This window comes from Ambystoma mexicanum, chromosome 12, assembly GCF_040938575.1.
Source record: "Ambystoma mexicanum isolate Mex_15411 chromosome 12, UKY_AmexF1_1, whole genome shotgun sequence".
In the NCBI taxonomy this organism is placed as follows: domain Eukaryota; kingdom Metazoa; phylum Chordata; class Amphibia; order Caudata; family Ambystomatidae; genus Ambystoma; species Ambystoma mexicanum.
In genome coordinates, this window is record NC_090936.1 from 969,948,128 (window position 1) to 969,963,603 (window position 15,476).

General features: G+C 47.4%; 1 protein-coding gene across 1 annotated transcript in view; it reads right to left on the reverse strand.

Moving 5' to 3' along the window:
* Positions 1-15,476, reverse strand: part of CPT1B (carnitine palmitoyltransferase 1B) — a 607,650-nt gene that overhangs the window by 412,284 nt on the left and 179,890 nt on the right. Inside the window, exons 3-4 of the mRNA XM_069629453.1 lie at positions 7,619-7,758; positions 5,044-5,215 (exon numbers count right to left, since the gene is read on the reverse strand). Of these exons, the coding sequence (XP_069485554.1) occupies positions 5,044-5,215; positions 7,619-7,758 (312 nt within the window). The remainder of the gene's footprint in view (positions 1-5,043; positions 5,216-7,618; positions 7,759-15,476) is intronic.

Sequence of the window (15,476 nt, forward strand, 5' to 3'; positions counted from 1 at the left end):
AACCAGAGCTCCCTGTCGTAGCGGGCCACGATCGCTAAGGCATTGGCTGCCTTAATCGTCGCCGCCGCCGAGATGACTCGTCGTCCCATAGAGTCCAACTTCTTACCCTCGCTGTCTGGCGGGGAAGTGGAAGTTGAAGCCGCCGCGCCCGATCCCTTCTTCTTAGCCGCTGCCGAGACGACCGAGTCCGGCGTGGGCTGGGCCCTGAGGCACAAGGTGGCGGCATCGGGGACTCGGTACTTCTTCTCGTACCTCTCCCTCTTGGCGGGTATCGTGGCAGGGTTCTTGAGGACAGCAAGCCCCTCGTCCCAGATGTCGTCGAGTAAAGGGACCGCGAGGACCGTCTTCCTCTTAGCCTCTTGCCGTTGGTACAGAAACCCCTCCTTTTTCTGTTCTTCAAGGCAGAGCTGGAAGAGCTTGGATGCCCTGGTTATCAAGGCGTGGAAAGAGCCAACCTCGTCGGCTGGGGACGCCCGCGGGGGCGGTGACGACGGGATGTCTGCTGCGTCATCGCCGCCGTCGTCGTCGTCCGTCCCCGTCGCCGTATCCGTCGCCGTATCCTCTCCCGGCGAGGGGTATGAGGGGTCCACCGGCCTTGCGGGCACGAAGGGCGGAGAGGGGTGGACTCTCCTCCGCTTGTTCGGAGGGTTTCCCGACAGGCCTGGTTCTGGATCCTCCGTCGGGGTCCGTGGTAATCTCGTCCTTATCTCGTACATAAGGATTGGATTGCCAACAAAATGGCCGCCGAGCTATTCTGGGGCTCGGGCAATGGCTGCGACGGACGGGATGGCCGTTCCACTGGGCCCTGTTCGTCCTCCTCGTCGCTATCTTCGATCACGTCAGCAGGGACCTCTCGTTGAGGCCTATGGACCTTTCGTTGAGGCCCCTCTCGGTCTCCACCAGTTCCTCCACAGAGGCTGATTCCGAGTCTGTAACGGTCACCGCCCCCCCCCCCTCTTTTTCAGCCGGGGGCTTCACAGGGGTCTTAGCGGTGGGCTGGAAAGAGGATTCCCTCCGCGGCGGCAGGGATACTCTGGGCCCAGAGGCCGTTTCCATTGGCGTAACCTCAGCCGGCTCCGCCAAGGTCGCAGAGACCCCTGCGGTAGAGGCCTTAGCCGGGTGGATCAAGGCCCTCACCACCTTAGGTGCATCCTGGAACTTCGCCTTGGGGGGAGGGTCAACGCCTCGCTCCCCCTTTCAGATCGACCAGGTCCGCTCTAGCGGCCTACCTGGGTTCTCGGACTTCCTCTTCCCCGAACCAGACCGCTGGCTTGTGGACGAACGTGCCGGGGAAGTAGCGCCCTGCTTGGCAACCGAAGAGCCCGACCATTTGGCGCTCCCGGAGCCCGCGGACTCACGGTGCTTGGCCTTCTGTTGGGCCCCCGTCGCCGGGGCACACTTAAAGGACTTAGAAGCCCGCTCAGCCTTCTTCTTCGCCTTCTCACTTGCTGTGCCCTTTTCCAGCCAGGAGGCGAGGCGGGAACTACGATCTTGTTTGGTCCGTTCCAAAAGGTTCTTGCAGAACGCACAGTCCTTCTCCACGTGTGTCTTGTCCCCATGGAGGCAGTAGAGACATCGCGAATGCTCGTCCTCCTTGAAAACGTTATATAATCCGCATCCAGGGCAGTTCCTGACCAGCTTGGATCCGGGCATCGAGCTTCCTTTGTCCTGGCCCATGTCCGTTGAAGTAGGCCGCAGACCTTCCGTAATCCTCCAAGAAGTGTAAACTCGACAAAAACTTCACCCTTGAGGGACGTAGAAGAATTCTGAAACGGGTCCCGGTTATCGGAAGTAGAATCGGTGGAGCTTGAGGCTCGATTAAACTGAAAAAATGAGACAATCTCCTGAAAAGTAAAAAACTCGAGAGCTAAACACGAGGACTCCCAACACTTGAGCGTGCAGTAAAAATCTGAGGATGGCTGCCAGAGGCAGGGCTTAGGGAGAGGGCAGTCATTGGCTGGGGGCAGTATGACCCAGAGATCAGTGATTGGTTGCTACTAAGAAAGACAGATCAGAAACGAAACTGATACTGATTTTTTCTTTACCGAGGATTCCCAGCCTGACGACAGGGAATATTCATGAGCATGTGAATCCATGCCAGACCCATGCTGGAGAAATTATAGCTACCATGAGTCTACTGCCTAAAACCAATGTAAAAGTTACAGTGGATGAACAGTCTGAGAGTTGTCCTCTGAGAGAAGCCAATCTTTCAAATCCTCTAGATCTAGAATGCAGGCAAGGAATCCAGCAGACCACTGCAAGCACACAAATTCACTGGCGGTCGCTGACCGCTAGTAAAAGCAATCTAACTGCACAAGCTTCTGGGCTGCTCTTAACACACTTTCTTGAGGGAGGGGGTAAAACGGGGGCACGGGTACTGGACATGGGGTTAGGGATTGGCTTTTTTGGTGCACATGCAATCGGACATACCAGACGTTTTCACTGCTCTGACACAGGCCTTGGGTCAATTTCCCTACTGTTTAGTATCACATGTGAAGAATGGGGAGCTGAGAATGCCAGAGTAATGCAACTGTATACAGACATAGGCTGCATTACTCTCATACAGAAAAATAAGTCAACACAACGATACAAAGGTAAAATAAGATATCATGCAGGGCTGTTCCCAAACCACCATTTGGCTGGCAACACAAGCAATTAGAGCTCAGCTGGTGATCAATGGTGAACCATAAACCCTGTAAGAAGTCCCTCATATAGTGCCCACATATAGTGCCTTTAACTACTTCTAGCCACTAAAGAGACGACCGCCAGGCCCCATACATCAGTCTTTGGGAGTGCCCGAGGCTGTGGAAGAAAGTATTATTCCAAGCCTTGCACCTTCCATATCAAACAGGGCATCAAGTTTCCACACAAAGGCTAAATTGTAAATCGTGAGTGATGAGTCAGTGCCTCCATCCCCCACCCCCATGGTGCTGTGTTTCTGTGTCTGTCAATCCGTACTCCTTCTGCTTCTTTAGCCAAATGTTACTTCAGCCTAGGAAGCCTCCTCACCACAACGAGCACCTACTCACCAAGGTGCATGGTGAGGTTGTGGGCGGTGTGCAGGAGACAATTGACCTGATTAATGGAAATTTCACCAGATGCAAAGTGACTGTGCACTGCCAACAAACCGCCTGATTCACAGAGTGGTGCAAAGTGTATTTTTGCAGTACTGGGAAAGGCAGTAGAGCACTAGAATATATAGATCACTGCGCTGAGCTAGATGATTAAGGTGGGTCCTGCAGCCGGTGAGAGGCTCATTAGAGACAGTGCTCTTCTATCTCGGTGAGTTTAGAAGTGGGTTTTGGTAAGTCCCGTTCACCCAGGCGCTGGAATAGTGATAATGAGGGTTGTGATGTGACATGAATTGTCAAGTAATAACTGAGGAGTCTAGCCACTTGTTTCACAGACATGACAGTGATTTATTACACACTTAAAGCCGACACGCATTTCGACCCGACATGGGTCTCTTTCAAGGCGTGTGTATTGTTTGGGAAAATGTATTCGTGAATGCAGCTCTTGATTAAGGGCTCTTGTTGGATAACCTGTCAGGCCAGTAGGGCCTTAGCACAAAGATGAGCGGTCACGATAGTTTTGCAGTGCAAAGGGAGTTTGCCTGGGTGTTTGTTGGTAGCGCAAAGTCACTTTGCACCAATACAAAGTCACTTTGCACCGTGCTAAAAATCCCATGAATCGGGCCGAATGTGTGCTAGTAAAATTAGCATTGCTCCTTACTGTGGTTTATGCCTACAGGAAGGGCTGAACAGTTTGTTGTCTGTAAGTACTGTAGTTTCCTCTGAACGCAAGACATGGGGTGGTAGTAATGTAGCTGAAGTGGCATGACTCTATTCAGAACCACAGGCCTCTTGGGGATGAGGGGGTCCCCGTGCATTGCGGGTCAGCTCTACTGCACCCTCGGTGGAGGTGGACATGCTCTTTAGCATTTTAGGCCCTGCCAGCAGAAGCCTTGTGTGGGTACCTGCATGTGCTGCAGAGCAATACCATAGAATCACTGTGCAGGTCAGGCTGGAAGGCTCTGGTGGCCCTGCAGCAGCAATAGGCTCAAGCCTGGCCCAGTACACTGGTAGGCTCTGCTTCATCTGGACTTAAAGGCCACGGTTTAGCTAATACCTACCTGTTATGGGTCTCTACTCTTCAGCTACACTTCCATGACTGGGAAGAACAAAGGATAGTTTTGCGACCTATTGATTCTAGCTGAGAATGAGTCATTTGGGCCGGAAACGTCCGTAATTTTGAACAAAATGTCCCGTGTTTGGACCAACAATGGCTGTTGTTTTTTTCTGTGCCCCTTCACAGCTTCTGCAGGCCAAGACATCAATGTGGAACTTTTAAGCAATAGGCCCCCAGCCGCGGGGGCATTACCGAGTCAGCTAATGCCTCGGGGCCCATAGTTACAGGCCCAAGCCTGTAACTATGGGCCTTGAAAGGAGAGAAGGGACTACATGGAGTCTCCTCTTCCTTTCCATGTTGGACTGTTGCAGATCGGGAGCGGACGCGCTGGCGAAAGAAGTATTACCAGCGCGTCCTCTCCCGAAATTAACTTCAACAAAGGTAAGTGGGTATAGGGGGGAGGGAGGGAATTCTGTGGATGGGGGAGGAGGGAGAGGAAGTGGGACACAACTTACCTCATTCCTTGGTGGGGGAAGATGGCGGCATCTAGCCGCGAGGCTGCTCGGAGCGTGGTGATTTGAGAGCAATGAAACATTACCTACAAATTACACTCTGCAGCCAGCGTTTTATAAAGGATCCCAGTGGAATCCACTTGCTATTGAGCAGGTGCAATTGTGATGCATATCCCTTGGGAATCCATCGATTTTACACCTGCATGAAAATCTCATGAAGGCGTAAACCCGGGTGCTCCGCTTAAAAAAAGGCAGTTCTTGTGTACTAATATAGGCACTATCTTAAATGGAGGAACAAAGTTGCTATTTTGTACATAAAAGGATAAATAATTGAGGTCACTCAAGGAAATGCCTGGAAACATTAAACCTGGTCTTGCATCCTCACACACCTGACACCACTTACCGCCCAGATCTTGGTGCTGGTGCTCGTCTTTCCATGGGGCTCAAACATCCAGCCGTGGTAGGACAGTAGCATCTTTGTGGCTTGCCGGAAGAAGAGGATTCCGGACAGCCATAGGCCCGTGGAGAAGAGGGTGGCACTCACAAGGGTTCCAGTCTGTGTGCTGAGGAAGGCCCTGGAAGGAGAGCAAGGGAAGGTGAGTAGACCACCAACCCAGAAGCAAACATTGGGGTACGTCAGAGCACCAGGGGTTTACCTTTCACTGGAGGAAACCAAGGTGGAACTGGGCCAGTAGGAGTCCATCTCCCCACCAGCACACTTTATGCAGCACCAAGAGTTAAACTTAGGTGAATTCAGGCCAGCAAGGCCCACACCTCCCACCAGAAAAATACAGTATTTCTTTCTAGTGTACCAAGATGTCACCTCCCCAGGAGTGAGACCTAAGGGGACCAGGGCCACCAGGCGTCCACCTCCCAACAGTTACATCTGGGAGTATCTACAGCAAGAAGAGCACCACACATAGCAGTGACACAGAGGATGGCGGGCGTTCACCACTTTCAAGGTGTAATGTTCCATGATCGCATTGCTGGGGTCACTGGTGGACCACAGCGTGCTGTATCGATGTGCCACATGCTACAGATTCCCACCACTCACTGGAGCCCCATGTAGAAGGCAAACACAAAAATCAAGCATACAAAGCACACACACACATGGGCTAACCAAAAGCAGCCAAAAAAAACACATAATGCAAAACATGTATCTACGCACCAGGCACCATGTACATAGAACACATGTGGAATGCAGCCATATGCACAGAAAATGTATTCTCTGCTTTTCCTCCACAAAGATGGGAAGTTGAGGGCGTGGAATATATTGCATCCCCCAAACGCTGTCAGATCACACACTGATGACAACACTGATAATAAAAAGAGAAATAATGCAAGAAGCAATGCACCTTCTCCTCTTCCAACCTTTAGTTCCCCCCACACACGCAGACACATCCACACAACGTCACATTCCTACAAACGCAGCATACTAAGATTCAGATGAAAAAGTGGAAAAAGCATGTAACAGAAAACACCACCTGCACAACACACAAAAAACACAACCCTAGTCTGTATTGAGTGTAGAGTCCTTGCCCTAACGATGCACAACAGGAACTGCCGTGAGCCCTTTTCCACATTGCAGAAGGTATTTGAGACATAAACAGCGTCATTGTATATTGGGTGTAATGGTAAATGAACACGCAAAAGCAAGGCGTAATGCTTTTGCATCTACATTTAACTCGCCATTCAATTTTCATTTGCTTTCGAGGCAAAGAAGCAGCATTAACCAGAGTTAATTCCTCTGGAGCAGTTTCCAACTCCTTGTTGAAAGTAAAGAACTTTAACACATGCATGAGATTTTCATGCAGGCGTATGCAAATGGATTCCTATAGAATCCGCCTCCATTTAGCACACGCTAAAAGAATGCAGATTCATTGGGAATCCATTGGTAAATGCCATCTGCAAAGCGTAAAATGCAGGCAGCATTTAATTTTTTGACAGAGAATAAAAGTAAAGAGTAAAGGCAATTTAGACTGGTTGAACTCTACTTTTGCACTACTCATTGCAAAAGTTGAAAACTGCCTACAGGGGACTCAATAGCTTATAAGTGGTAATGTGGGTGCTCTCTTGCATGCAATTGCTACTATAAAATGACCCTCAAACATAAAAACACAAAAGGGCACATTTAGTTGCAGACAAAGCGTTCACCAGTTCACAATGCAGGCAAAGTGCTTGCCGGTTCATAATGTTCTGGTGGAGACATGGCCTCCCCCAGTAAATTGCAAACTTTTCAAGTTTTGTGTAGTTGATGGATAGAGCTGGGTAAAAGAGTGCAAGAATAAATCTTACCCAGACAATCCGTGCATCAACGCCTTCATTTCCCCCTGCACTGAAATTTCATGCAGGTGGAGATACTGGAATCCACATGGGATTCCGTATGGCTTTGGCACTTGCAGATAAAAGGTGGAATCCATAGCAATTCATGTGAAGGCTGTCCGCTATGAGCATGCAGGGCAGGTCGCAGTAGCAATCCTTTCTGTGACGGGGTGTACTTAAAATATTGGAACTTGAGTCTGCCCTATTACAAAATCAATCAACATTGCAGAGACGACTGTTGACACACAAGTGTTAGTGTAAGTGGTTCCCTGCATAAAATGTGCATGATATACAAGAGTAGCCCCATAGCATCAGAATTAGAGCAACAGACAATTGCACACACGTCCATCTATACATGACCAGTCTTTACATGAATGTACACAAACACACACCAGCTCATTCACAGGAGGACACAACAGGAACAGGGCATAACAGGACACTGCAGAACACAACAGGGTGAAGCTGGAAATTGCAGGCTTTATCCGCGTGCAGCAGGATGCAGCAGGGCACGTAAGCAAACAGGGCAGCATGAAGCAGCGGGGTGCAGTATTGGTTCGCAGAATATAGCAGAGTTCAATGTGTTGTAACAGGGTGTACCTGGTGAAGGTAGCAGGACCTAATACATGGCGCAGCAGTTTGCAAGAGAGATTTCTCACCTCCCAGGAAGTACACCACTGATGTGGCCGATGATGCCCGCAGACAGGTCAAACTTGGCATACAAGGCGCCCACGGTCCCAATTGTAACCAGTAGCCAGCTGGTAGGGCTGGCCGGGTACACACCAGTCAGGATGCTGTTCTGTAGGGTAACATAAGCAGAGACAGTCAGTGGCACATACAAAACAGAGGAGGCTGAAGCGAGGGAGTGATAACTGGAACTGAGAACCATTACTTTTGTTTGTAGTGCTCATAGATAAACCACCTTTTACAACCATTTTTACAGTTCAGGAACAGTTATTTTTCTTGTTAAAGCCTGCTTACTTTTATCTGATGGGCTCTTTGAAGTGCAATCAGTTTAGTTGGTCCCCCTGCTTAGCTGCAAGCGAAACATTGTTAAGCTCTGCTTTGCAGCTCTTGCGCGAGGGTGGAGGGGACCACAGGGAGGACTTGCTCTGCTTAAAGAGGTGAATATTGGGAAGTATGCTGTACAAAAGAGAAAGCACATATTTGACACATTAATGGCCCTCATTACAAGTTTCCTGGTATCTGGCCGATTAGGATACCGGCAAACTGCCCTACCGTTTCTGCCGCCTGATATCCCGGTATTACTGGGATATTAAATCACAGAAAAATAAAGTGTCCTCAATTTGTGGACACTCCCGTACCCTGCACACTTCAAATGCTAACAGCAAGGTCAGTCAAAAGTTTACAAAAGTACTTAATGTTTAATCTGGATGACAGTATCATATAGAGCATGAGTTATATATAATGTATATTTACATAAACCAATTATGTGAATATAGGTGGTGAATTATTTATTCTCAAATTTCACCAGAAATAGTTCAACAAAATGGAAACACAAATGTAATAAGAGTTTGACGCGTTTCGGGAAATAAAGTCCCTTCATCAGGAGCAACAATTCATAAAGTTCATAAAGTTCAGATATTGATTCAGTCTTCAACTTTCTATTTCATCTTAGTCGATGCCAGGAGATATGATTCTGCTTACTGTAGACCAAAAAGTCTTCTTAATCTGCTGTCCATATGTGTGGTCAATACTCTGTCCTGTAATCTTTATGTTCATCAATCTTTAATGCACAATGGAAGTAAGAAAGTGATGCTTCTGTAAGATATATGACTTGTTATGGTCAGTGTACTTTCTCCTTTGATTTAACTCATCTCATTTTTCAAGTTCATCTTAATGAGAATGCATAGGGTAGAACATTCGAAGAAAAGGATTTGGTCTGTTGTGTCACTGATTAGAGTGCAGTTCGGTCCGCTCGATATCAGTGCAAAATATTGTGATATTACTGGTGGCACAAATGGCAGTAAATCCCCATTCAATGGCGTCCCATCTGACTCCATGGAGGGGATTGGCGGTATTACCGGCACCGATCATTCCGGAGCCAGTAATACTGCCATTTTATTTTCCAGTGGGGCCTGATTTACCTCCAGCTCTTGGTCTTGGTTGGAGGTAATGCAGTGACCCCAACTGGCAAACTTGTGTATACTTTTCCCGGCACTTCTCCCGCACTGGCAAAACTGTAATAACGCCCATTATGTATATATTTTGTTCTTGTTAAAAAAGCCTTGGCAGAGCCTTGATGGCCATATTTCATGGATCCAAATTTCCTTTTGGTATTAATGTTGGCCTCCTTTTCATTTTTTCTGGCACAATGGTGTATACATTTATTGTTCATGTAAAACAACTATTTTTGAACCACCTTTGGCGTATTATCAGCATCTCCAACAACTCATGTACAAAGGAAGAAGTGTAGATTTGACAAAATTAGTGTGCTACATTAAAAACCCCTGACGTTCCCTTTTCATTACATTTATTTTTTTAAAGATAGAGGTCACTGTACTGCTAGTTTTCTATACAGTTGGGGGAGCATACATGTGGAAACGTTTTATAAAATGGCATATCAGGGAGGACAAAGCACAAAAAATCTAAACTGACAAACCTCCACACATTTTTCATGAATTTCTAGAATTGTCTCGAGCAGAACCTGCCAATACCAGTCTATACTGAAATAACTATGCTGCATTGATTGCATGCTTCCGCATGTTGGCTACAAGTAACAGGATGAACAGTTCTGGAGCAGGTGTTGACTTAATCTTCCACAAAACATCCCCACCACTGATACCCTTACCAATGTTACCTCTTCCTTTGAAAGCAATGCAAACAAATGTATTCTTAACTCCCAGCATATGCCTCACGGACTTTGGTCATCATAATTGACCACTAGGCGATGACTCATTTTGCCGAAGAATAGGTGTATTACATCTCCAATCTTCAAATAATAACATAGCACTAATACTCGATTCAGCAGGCCAGATCGGGTGGTAACCGGCTAGGGGCCGAAACTATAGGATGGAACCTGGCGCCGTTACCACCCGATACTGAGGGCCGGATCTAGTATTACTGCTATCTGCACCTTGGGTTTCCAATCCAGAATCATGGGATGCTGATAGCAATGTATTTTGTATGAATTAATGAGACACCTTTGCAGTGTCCTGTTCATTCATACACAATACTTACCTAAGATGGCCACCAAGGAGCTTGAACACGGGGCTCCATGGGGAGCCCCTCTTCCATTTCCATGGCGGCCGGGGCAGCTGGAGTGGTGGTGGCAGTTGGGCTGCCACCAAAAGAAAAAGGTGAGTGGGGTAGCGGGCGTGGAGGGTAGGAAAACCGGACTGGACGCGAGGGGAGATGGCAGGGCAGGGAAGCAGTCTTCAGACTGCTCGGAACGTAGACTTGGATCATGGGGTTCAGCCCACGAACCAAGCAACCTGATTGGTTGGCTCCCCTGACCCGGGTGCTAATGAATGTGATTCTCAACATGGGAGATCTTAACTTTTGGTTGGACAGCCCTGCAGACAAGCTGACCAAAATCTTTCTAAAGTTCTGTGACTCATTGTTCCTGAATATCCTGCTGTATTGTCCTACTCATGTTGTCTCATGTGCTTCTCTTAAACACACAAATTAGTCATCTACCCTGCTCAAATCTCTATCAGCTGTGTGCTATCTGAAAAGATGCATGTTCTTACACTTCCATCGGTTAATGTGACTATGATGGAGAGGCCCATAAAGCAGGTATCCACTGCTCTGATTACTGATACCTTCAAACCTCCTAATTTAAGTACAGCCCCCTTGACATTCTTCCCACCAACACCAGAACCTCAATGTCCTTGCTCCAACAATCAGCATGAAAGTCAAACCTTCGGGGCTCTAATGTACGCAGAGCCATGTTTACTGTATCTCAAGAACTTTCTGACAGCCTGTCTTTCCCGAAAGAGAAGATCAAAACCATCCAATCGAACATTGCAGGCTAGAACTTCCTCTCCCCCACATCTGGAAATAAAAGCCAATGTATCCTACCTCAAAACGGCCTCTGAGGCAGAAGTCTGAAAATGGCAAATAAAATGACAGCCTCCTGTGAGCACGTGACCCCTTGTCCTGTTAGTACAATCAAAGACAGCACTGTGGCCCTTTCACCTGCTTTAACTGCTTGGGTGAAGAGCTCATTTGAACCAAGTGACTTCCCCTGCCTTCCAAATAAGGCTCACATCTCTCCTCTTTTGAAATAATAAATGAAAGTCCAAAAACTATTGCAAACTACCGCTGTATCACAAATAGACCAATTTTAGGATTGCAGTGAGGTACACAGCCCCTTTGTGACCACCAATCAGGATGTAGTCCAACCAGAGGTACTGACTCTCTTATTTATGATATGATATTATATGGCATTTACAACGCGTCTATACACAAGTGTTTCAAGGCGCGATGAGGCAAAGGAGGGGGAACAGAGGGAAGACAAAGACAAGGATCTTACTAGGCCAGGTGACATTGAGATCCCGCAAGTGCAGGGTAGGGGGGCCGAGGGAAAAGTGTGGGGGTAAAGGAGTGAAGGGGCAGTGCAGTACATAGGATCACAGTAAAATAAATAAAATAAAATAAATAGGAAAAATAGATATAAAAAAAAGTGCGGCCAGCTGGTGGCAGTGCAGAGGTAAGTGCAGACATCAAGTGTCAAGAGCTGGTAGGGGATTGTAGGGATACAGTAACAGCCCCCAAGTGTAGGTATTGTCCGGGAGGCAGTGCATGTGTGCAAATGGCAGGGGAGGGATCCTGGGCAGTCAGGAGTTCAGCAGGGGGGGAGGAGGAGAGAAAGCAGAAGCAAAGAGGAAGGTCTTGAGATGCTTCCGGAACTGGAAATGGTTCTCAAGTTTCGGAGAGGCAGGGAGGCTGTTCCAGAGGGAGGCCCCAGCCGAAGATAGAGATCTACCGCCAACTCGTTGCTTGGAGAAGTGACGGACCCTGAGGGAGTTATGAGGGATGACATATTGAATTCACTACATAGCAACACTCCAGACATTCTCATTTTCTTGGATCTATCTATCAGCGGCCTATGACACAGTTATCCACCCCACTCACCGGCTTAAGTCATTTACCATTGAAGGCAATGCTCTCACATGTACAACAACCCTTCTAGCCATGGAGGGTTGCAAGTAAGATCTGTCCTCTTTCTTTCTAAAACAATTAGTTACTGTGGGGTTTCCCAAGGATCAATCCTGTTTAACACGTACCTGAAACCGTTAGCAAACCCCATATTTCTGCTCCCTGTCAAACCTTAGAATTGGTGGAGCCCCATAGGATTTGCTTCTAATTTCAACATTCCTTGCCCACATTCAGAACTGCCCGGCTGATAACCTTCTCTGTCTGAATGCCTCAATCCTTTACTCGTGGTTGTCCATGCTTGGGTCTTCACTCACCCGTTCCACGTTTGCTAAGCGCCTTGGAGTGATATTGAATGTGCTTCTCTCCTTTGTATAACAGCTTCAAGAGCGTTGAAAGGAATTCCATTTTCAATTGCAAATGCTGAAATGCATAATTTCTCTTCTCAACATGCCGCAAAGAACAGGAGTGACCACGGCCATTTTGATCTCTAGGTTGGAGAACAGCAATAGTCAAAATTTGGATCTTCCAAAATGACACATCGACCACCCCCAGACCATCCAGAATAAGGCTGCCAGGTCACTTCTTGGCTTGAAACCTTGGGATCACATTCCTCTTCCATTGACCCTGCTTCACTGGCTCCTAATTTCAGCACCTTTGTGTTGCAAATCTCTTTGACTTATTCACCAAGCGTATTGTAACTCTAGGTCAGGTTACCCAAAGCAAAAACTCAAGGAGTACTGCCCCACCAGACTCCATAGGGCCCCTACCTCTAAGAAACCTGTGTTTATGGCCGTCAGGAGGAATGACTACAGGCGTTTCAAGGGTAGCTTTGAGAATCTGCTTGTGTCTGTGCTGTGTCTTTGATGTCATGAGTGTGATAAAAGCTGGTGGAATGTGTGGAATGGTGTGTCCCTAGTGTCCCCGCACTGTCACTTGGAGGTTGTTGGGTATTAGTCGGCCTCCCTTCTCTGTCCTCTTGAATTTACCTGAATAAAAAGACTCACCTGAACCTACAGTTATGTTCCACCTTATTCTTGGAACCTACCTGGGCTAGATCATAACATAACTAGCGACAAGTCTGCTTTACCTGAGCTCCTATGGAGGTCTGCAATCTTCTTGTGCTGCAGTCAGGGGAGCAGCCAGGGTTTGGGGCCCACCACTCTCCGTGAAGTTTGGCCCACCACCCAGGGGAAACATCACGCAGAGCAGTGTTAAGCCGTGGTTTGCTGTGCCCTCTGCTCTTAAGCATCGCCAGCGCTGTATGGAGGCCTTTGTGATGGCAGAAGCCATGATGGTAGCAACGTTTGTGCCTGTTTGCAGCATCAAACCGTACCAGCGTACCCATGCCAAGCAGAGCCCCCAGTGGCGGTGGTATTGGATGGAGTGGGGCAATGTAGCCTCATAGAGGGTGCGCCTTCTTTGATAGTGCTGCCCAGGTGACCCCACGCTGGCTAAGGAGCCCTAGGGGACTCTCATGAAGTGGTCAGGGAGCTGACATCGGCCACAGAAGTTGTGGGGTGCCCTGGTGCTGTGGGGCACCCAGGGGCTATGGTACTTAGAATGTGGAACATCCACCAAGCCAGTGGGGCCCGTCTGCTTAGGCTCCCAACTCACCACTGTCCCTAGCAGGAATGACGACGTTGGCAGTGGTCCAGCCGCAGAACAATGCCCTGCATGCAGGTGTGCGCAGAGTGTTCCTAGGAGCAATGATAGCAGCGCATCAGAGGATGCTCATGGATGTGGGCCTTCCTTCTCACCCTCCGGATCCCTAGAATTTCAAATCAATCAGGGCCATCAGCGAGAATCAAAAGGGGTGCAGGTCCTTTTAGAAAGCAGGCTATTGAGATGGCACTATCCCTGAATAGCTGTGGCACTTTTCCCTACTCCCATAATGCCACCAACAAGTCTGATAGAACTTGCATTATAATAGGCACAGTCTGGGCAGTGACATCAATTAAACTTCTCTTGCAGGTAGCTAGTTTCCACCTGTCACCTAGTGGTTTACTTAGATGATTATATATAAGTTGCCTTTCAATTTAGTGTAATCATTATTCCCCTTCCTGGTTATTGTGATGAGAGCAGCGCGAGTATGTTGAGTGATGGCGTGCTGCCATGGCCGCGTTATGATATTTCTTTGCACCCCTAGCATGATATAGAAACAGCAGGATCTAGCATAATATAGAGTCATCGTTAATGTTATTGTGAATTCTAAAAAACATGTTGCTCTTCTATTCACAGATAGAATTTTAGTGGCGCCTCTCAAGGTGGGTTCCTTGTGGAAGTAGGGTGATGATATTATTATGACCTGCAGTTGATGTGGAGTTATTATTTGGCGTGGCAGTTATTTTGCCCTTCATGTGTGGGGTGAAATAGCCCTGAATGCCATAATTAAAGGCTGGAGTCAGTATGAGGGCTCCCCAAAATGAAAAAAAGCCTGCTTTTAATGAACATGGAAATAAGGCCCTGCAATTTCAAAGCAAAATGGATCGAAATTAGGCATCAAAACATGGAGATGCCTAAAAATGTTCATTGTCTTACATAAGGGAAAGACATAAAACAACAGTTGCAAAAAGTCTCAGAGAACGGAAGTCATCTTGTCAGAAATAGCAGTTTCCAGAATGTTGAATGAAGATGTCAAGATTGTGTGCAAGCCTGCACAGCAGAATGGAGCTTGTTACTATGACAGAAATAATTCCATGTAATAATTTCAGTTAAAGATATGCTCCTCAAAATGTGTGCTAACGTGTAATAAAGGAACTGGAATTCTGTTCATAAGGAGCCCATCACAGAGGAATCCTTAATTGACGGAATCTACAAGGAGATGTGAATTGCAGCAGAATGAAAGGTTTCACGGCTAAAAAACTCACCCATTGACATTGCAATTGTGCCTTTAAAATTAACACTTTAAGCATTCAGATTTACAGCTCAAGTCTTTACATATATATTTATGTTGCCCTTCTGTGATCACTGTTTGCAGGAAACTATGTTTGCAAGGGTTTGCATGGTCAGATTATGTGCATTTGCTAAGGTTGGTTAAAAGTAAAATGCTGTTCAGCAGATGCAGGTCCCAAATCCTGGTTTCTGGTTGCATTTCTCTGCTGTAGGTCTGCAGATGTGAAACTTGCTTTCAAAGCTTTCTTGTAATGGGAATTAAAGTCTGGTCCTCCGTCAAACATGAGCTCATTCTGTTAACAATACAAACCTAAGGCTGGTAGAGATCCTTTGTGCAGGGGGACAAGATAAGAACATTCCCCTGCTCCCTAGTGTTATGACTACAACCACAAAGGCTGTCATACAACTGGTCATTAGCCCTTGAAGCTTTGGGCTAATCTAAACACAGGAACTCCTCTCCTCTTACCGTCAGAGCCTGCAACAGATCCATTCCAAGGGTGG